Genomic DNA, 6,883 nt, shown 5'->3' with positions numbered 1-6,883 from the left:
GCGGTTGGGGCGATTATGCAAATTGCACTGGGTCCAGTGAAGGAGGAAGCTGGTCTTTAATGTGCCTCATGACAAGCCTCTCAAAGCACTTCATGATGATTGGAGTGAGTGCAATGGGACGGTAGTCATTGAGGAAGGACACTGGAGACTTCTTCGGCACAGGGATGATAATGGTGGACTTGAAGCATGTTGGAATGACTGCAGTGCTCAGAGAGATGTTGAATATGTCCGAGAGAACATCAACTGTTCAGCGCATTCTCTGAGCACTCTGCCCGGTATGCTGTCAGATCCTGGAGCTTTTCGTGGGTTGACTCTGTGTAGAGTTCTTTGCACATCAGCTATGGACAGACACAGTACCTGTTCACTTGGAGGAGGTGTGGTTTTCCTCGCCGTCATGACATTCTGTGCTTCAAACCAAGCATAGAAGTTGTTTAGCGCATCTGGAAGGGAGGCATCATTGTCACGAGCAGGTGGAGGTGACTTGTAATTGGTGATGGCCTGGATGCCCTGCCACATGTTCAGACTATGGGGCCGCCAGTTTGGCCGACCCTTAAGGGGAGTGCTACGTGCCATCTGCCAGCCAGTTTATAGATGTCTGTGTTTTATTTTGTTGGGCTGGGGGTTAGTTGGTGTTGGTTTAGAGTCTACTGTAGAGTTATGTGTTATGGTTGGAAATGATCTTCTCCCTTGTTCTCACTGTAATCCGGTTGTCTTTTCTGTTTTTTTCAACAAAAGAGCATTTCCTTTAGCAGAAATAATGGCTTCTTCTGTCTCTTCTTCACCACCGAAACCACAATAAGATTATATTGCTTTCTAAAATTAAGTCATGACCTTGAAGGTCCATGCAAGCACTGATCATTAAATCAAATTTATTTTCTCAAGTTGCATAGATGCCCCTTCCCCAAAACAATCAGCCAACTTTATTTTAAAAGAACAAGTGTTCCCATCAGTAGATTGTCTAGGTTTTCATTCCTACCAAGCAGGAGCACATCTTAATAACTAATCAGCTGATTGAAGACTTAAATCAACTTATTAAAGAACTGGAATCAGGTGTGCCCCTGCTTGACCAGCATGAAAACTTTGATTGTGATTGACTTAATGTGGCCATTTGCAGTGATGCATGGACTTTAAACAATGCATACTGGTTAGACATTTTGTCCAACTTTTGTCGCAGCTGCAGAACATCACGTCATATCACATTAAAATCTCACGGGAGCAAGGCAGCTGCAGTCTTTGACATCAGGCACTGTAGTTGCTCCATCTGCTGCACAAGCTCCAACACACCATCAGTGACTTCAGAACGTCACTTCAGAACATTACTCTCATATGACATTATTGACACAAATATTTAAGTTGTCAAATATGACTGCAAAATGAGACAATAATTGGACTTTTGTGTGTGTTTGTGTGTGTGTGCTTTGTATGTTTGTGTTTAACAACATGGAAAATAAATAAAAAATAAATTATTAGTATTTTACATTCATTTATTTATTTTTAAGATTTAAAATTTGTGTTTATTGTTTTTTTCATTTTATTTTTCATAGTAGCAGGCCCTATCCCAGTCCTGAAAGCATGTGCGTAAGGGCCAGGACCAGAGCTCGACCCATGTCAGCCACCAGAGGGCAGAGTGGGGCTTCTCCTAGTCAGGGGAGATCCACTACACCTGTGGGGCGGCCTATTTAAGAGCACGGCTCAGTTTTAGCCTTGCTCAGTCTTTGTATGAAGTTCTTGCAAATGACTTGACCGGTATCTTGGGTAGAGACCAGAGGGTTTTTCTCTCGCATGTTGTTTTCTCTTCTAGCTTCTTGAGACCTTTTGTCTTCCTCTTGAGTAGCTGCACTGTTTGTTATTAAAAAAAAATGGGGGAAGAAAATAAAGAGTTGTGATAAAGTCTGTTACGTTCTTACTATGTTTGTTAGGTGTGAAATTAAATAAATTGTTAGTTAAGGAACCTTCAGTTGGTGTTCATTTTATGCTAGTCTATTTCCCATGTAGTCCTTTGCTCTCCCTCCCGCTGTAGTGTTTAGGTGGGAATTCAAGTTCTCCCGTTTTCGAGCCCATTGTTTAAAGAGCGCTCCCATGCACCCTTTTCCACCTCCATTGTGGTGGAAGGAGAGGAAAATAGACAGTTGTGATAAGAAAGTCTGTTACGTTCTGACGTTCTGATCTTTGTTAAGTGTGAAATTGCAACAACTCAGAACAGCTCTGGCCAATCAGCGTGCTATGGTTGGTAGACAGATTCTGACTCAGTTGCAGACATTAACCCTAGCTCTGCAGACTGGTCCTGTTGAAGCACATTCTGCAGTAGCACCCCCTGCGGCTCCTACACCTGCTCCTCAACCAGCCCACCAGACCACTGGTGAACAGAGCCCCTGGCCCGAACCCCAACTAACCCCTCTTGAAAGGCACGCAGGGGATCCATGGAGTAGCTTCCTACTTCAATGCTCACTATTCTTTGCGCTATGTGTTTGACAACCCTGTGGGTGGAGGGGATTCTGGTCCCTGCCTCCTTCGCATACACTACAAATTGGGCAGCACTCAGGAGAAATTTCTTTGCACCTTATAAGCGCACCCGAACTGCAGCTGGTGCTGGGGTTCCCCTGGCTGCAACCCTACAACCCCACTTTTGACTGGTTATATCGGTCTGTGGTGGCCTGGAGACCCCAGTGCCAGGGTCAGTGTCTTAAACCCTCCAACCTGAAAGCCAAGACCTCTCTGGCAGCTGGAGGTCCCAATTTATCTTGTGTCCCCACTGACCTTCAGGAGGTCTTTAGTTAACAAAAAGCCTAACTGCCAGCTCACAGACCATATGACTGCGCCATTGTTCTCTTCACTGGGACTAGCCCTCCCCAGGGCCATCTGTTCTCCTTGACTGGCCCAAAGAAGAAGGCCATAGAGGACTATATTCAGAAGTCATTGGCCTGAGATTTCCTTTTAACTCACCAGTAAGAGCCGGGTTCTTTTTTGTGGGGGAAAAAGAATGGAGATCTTTGACCTTGTATTGACTATTGGGAACTTAACAAGTTCAGTATCAAGGACTTATCCTTACTCCTTATGAATACTGCTTTTGAAGCACTGAAAGCTTGGATGACATAGATGAACACATTGAGCATGTGAAAAGAATTCTCCAGCTGCTCTTGGAAAACAATCTTAATGTTAACTTGGAGAAATCTCTCTTCCACGCACAATGGGTGACTTTCTTGGGCTTTGTTTTCTCCCAGGGTCAACTAAGTATGGACCCGGCCAAGACCATGGCAGTTAGAGAATGGCCCCTTCCCACAACTCTGCGCCTTGCTTTCTCATCTCGCTTTCTTGGCTTCGCAAATTTCTTTGAGCAGTTCATCAGAAATTTTAGCATAGTGGCTGCACCTTTAATTGCCCTCACCAAAAATGCAGTGCGGCTGTTTCAGTGGACACCAGAAACCCAGAAGGCTTTTGAGGAGCTTAAACATCAGCTGTCCACAGACCCAGTCCTGCAGCTCCCAGATCCTGAACTCCCCTTCTTGTTGAGGTCAATGTCTGTGATATTGGTGTAGGTACCATCCTCTCCCAGCAGTCTGGCCCTAAAGAAAAATGACACCCCTGTGCTTTCTTTTCTCATTTTCTCACTCCTGCCATTTCCTGTCACTGGAGTGTCCACGCCTTGATCACTCTCCTGAGACCATAATCTCCAGCTCACGGAGTCATGGCACCAATCTGGTGGGAGTTAGAAAGGACCATTCAGGATGTACTCCAGAGGGAGCCTGACCCTTGTGGGAGACCACCAGACCAGCTCTTTGTGTCAAAGGGTTTTCAGTGGGGGCACACCTCGTCATTTGCGGCTCATCCAGGTGTTACCCATATCATGGAGTTCCTTAGAAGGTGGTTCTCATGTCCCTGCATTGAACAAGATGTGCAGGCTTACCAAGTCTGTGCTCGTAACAAGGAACCTATGAGCAAGACGAGCAAGTTTCTCTACCCCCTACCCATTCGTTCACGTCCGTGGTCCCACCTCTCAAAGGATTTTGTCATGGGGTTGCCCACAACCAAAGTTCTCCAAAGCCTGCAAATTGGCTTTACTGGCACTCCCTTTTGCTAAGGAGAATGCAGTCCTACTCCTCCGGAGTTCAGATCAACAGGTTATCATCAGATATAGTGTCTGAACAAGGTCCTCAGTTTGACAGTCAGTTCTGGGGGGCTTGTGTCAACTGGATGGCCTCATCCTGATCCAATTTGTCAACTGGATGGCCTCATCCAATCCCTCCTCCTGGTCCAAGCATCTTATCGGGGCTGAGTATGCCCACAACACTCTATGGTACTCCTCCTTGGGTATGTCCCCATTTAAGCCTATTTAAAAGCAAAGCCTTGTTTCAGTCTTGCTCAGTCTTTGTATGCACTTCAGGCATGCTCCTTAAACCCTTTAGTTTGTATTCTAGCGTCACATTAGTTTTGCATTTAGGTTCTCTTTGAGTCTGTGTTAGTGGCACACTTGGTTTACATTTGGGGAATACACGGGGAAACCTGGGTTTGAACTTCCCTCTGAGTGGGACACCCATTATAGTGTATTTGGTTGAGGTTTGTGCAGTCAGAAGGTTTCTGAGGTTATTGGATATCTTCTGCAGCATGGAGTGTGTACCTCACACGCAAATGAAACCTTGGTGAGCCATATCTGTGGACACTTCAAGCTTTGGATGCTGATTATGGTTTACAACTAACTTGAATTTTTGTTGATGGCTAGGATGCTGTCTGATTTTTAATGAACAAAATGTATTTGTAATCATGTTTATACTTTAGTTAAATTTACTTGAGTGTTGACAGCCCCACTGCAGCCAAACCCTCACTCAGGCCATATAAAAGGGACTAAGTGTGGATTACCTGCATATAATGTGAAATGGTGGGCACATGTGGGCCTCAATGTTGGAGATAATCTTGGCCATCCCAGAAATGGGCTAAAATGTGTGCTAAAAATTTGGGCCCCGGTCAGTAGTGAAATCAAGGCATATATGGGCCTCCCAATGTTAGGGCCCCTATTTCAGCAGCCAACCTTAGAGCCTCATTTGAGGGTTTAGTTTGGGCTGCCAGCATGGAGTCCCTGCATATGCATATGAGAGTTTAATGTGGGTTTCCCTCATATAAGGGCTTAGTGTGGGCTTCCTGAAGGGGGGGCCCAGTTAGTCATGAAACTGGGGGCACAAGCAGGACATGTGTGGGGCCCCATGTTAAAGCAAGTCATTTTACATCTTGATTAAAATAGATTAGTATTACTTTTAATATTTGAATATTTCTAAGGACTTCCGAACTGAAAAAAGGTAAAGACCCTCTAGGCCCCCTTAAATCTAACATAGACATTTCAGAGTTAAACCACTAGTGAAACGAACCTGATTAAATTATTTAACTATTATGCTACTACTTGTTGTGAACATAATTTATGTGTGTCAAAGGAAGCCAATGTAGAGCAGAAATTGGAATGAGAGGGGTGCAATACTAAAACGCTGTAATACAGAGTGAAGCTTTGTCAGGATTGTACAAAAATATAAAAATATATATCTCGAGGAATTGTTATCTGAATAAATAAATAAATAAATAAAATTAAACATTATACACAGTGAAATGCAAAACTGTTGCACATTGCTTTGTGTTTCAATATCAAACTTGGTACTCTTGAGATGAGTATTATTGTGTTGAATGTCATGTTGTTGTTATCATCTAGGTTTGGCTGCTTTTGTCATATTACCACAAGGGAAAAGCAAGCCACAGTAACAGAGTCTAAAACAGTATAAAGTAGCAGCTTAACATCTGCTGGAGTCTATGCTGGAGGCAACATCCAAAGTTTTCATCCTTTTTATCCTTTCTTTAATATAACTAACAAGAAGTATCTTCTGTGAATAATTAACAGAAATTACACCGCAAATATTTCTTGTATTTCTGTTTGACTAAATAGCTTAATGAGACAATTCATAGAAAGATTGTTTCAGTGAGAATGAACTCAAGCCAGAATGCTTTTGAAGACATTTTTATGAAGAACTTAATTGTAGTTGGGTTGGGTGTCATCATAACCTACATTGATGGAATCTTTGTGATTGCCTTTTTTAAAAATCCAGTTTTCTACACTGACACAAGATACATTCTGTACATTCACCTCGTCATCAATGACATAATTATGCTCTTCCTTTCAGTTACTCTGTATATTCTGAATTATGCACTTCCCCTTTTGAATGTTACAATCTGCAGTTTTCTGCTTTTTATTGCCAAAACAACTTCAGAAAACACTCCACTGAATCTAGCCGGAATGGCCTTGGAACGCTACATTGCCATCTGCAAACCTCTGCATCACCATCGGCTTTGCTCAGTGAACAGGACCTACATCCTCATAGGCCTGATATGGATATTGACCTCTGTTCCTGCACTAACCGATGTCATCATTGTCTTGGTGAATGAACCCATCAGTATTTTCTTAACATCCATTATTTGCTATCCGAAAAGTCTTTTTGGTACAAATCAGCACCTCATGAGAGTGATCTCTATTGAGTCCCTTTATTTATCATGTGTGTGGATGACGCTGTTCTTTACTTACTTCAGGGTTCTTCAGGCAGCTAAAGCTGCAACCTCTGATCAGGTTTCTGCCAGAAAAGCCCGGAACACTATTTTGCTCCATGGCCTGCAGCTCCTTCTTTGTATGCTTGGCTATATCACTCCACTTATAAATTATTTCTTCTTAGCATTGTTCCCTAAACATAGAAGCACAGTTTTGTTCAGTACCTATATAATGGCTAACGTTATTCCAAGGCTACTCAGTCCTCTTATTTATGGATTCCGAGATCAAAAAATGTTCAGATATGTTAGAATGTATTTAACGTGCAGTCTGTTCCTCACAAAGATTGACCCAAATGAAGTTCAGTCCTAG

General features: G+C 43.1%; 1 protein-coding gene across 1 annotated transcript; it reads left to right on the top strand.

Annotated features, from left to right (window-relative positions):
- The first annotated feature begins 5,959 nt into the window (after window positions 1-5,959).
- LOC118807683 (odorant receptor 131-2-like) lies at window positions 5,960-6,883 on the top strand. The gene has a single exon (XM_036569711.1). The coding sequence runs from the start codon at window positions 5,960-5,962 to the stop codon at window positions 6,881-6,883; it is 924 nt and encodes a 307-aa protein (XP_036425604.1).

Source organism: Colossoma macropomum, unplaced genomic scaffold (genome assembly GCF_904425465.1).
Source record: "Colossoma macropomum unplaced genomic scaffold, Colossoma_macropomum, whole genome shotgun sequence".
NCBI classification, from domain to species: domain Eukaryota; kingdom Metazoa; phylum Chordata; class Actinopteri; order Characiformes; family Serrasalmidae; genus Colossoma; species Colossoma macropomum.
The sequence above is the reverse complement of the archived record's forward strand: the minus strand, read 5'-3'. Positions and strand labels throughout refer to the sequence as shown.

Coding starts and splice junctions, on each gene's coding strand:
- LOC118807683 (XM_036569711.1), top strand. CDS start 5,960: ATGAACTCAAGCCAGAATGCTTTTGAAGACATTTTTATGAAGAACTTA.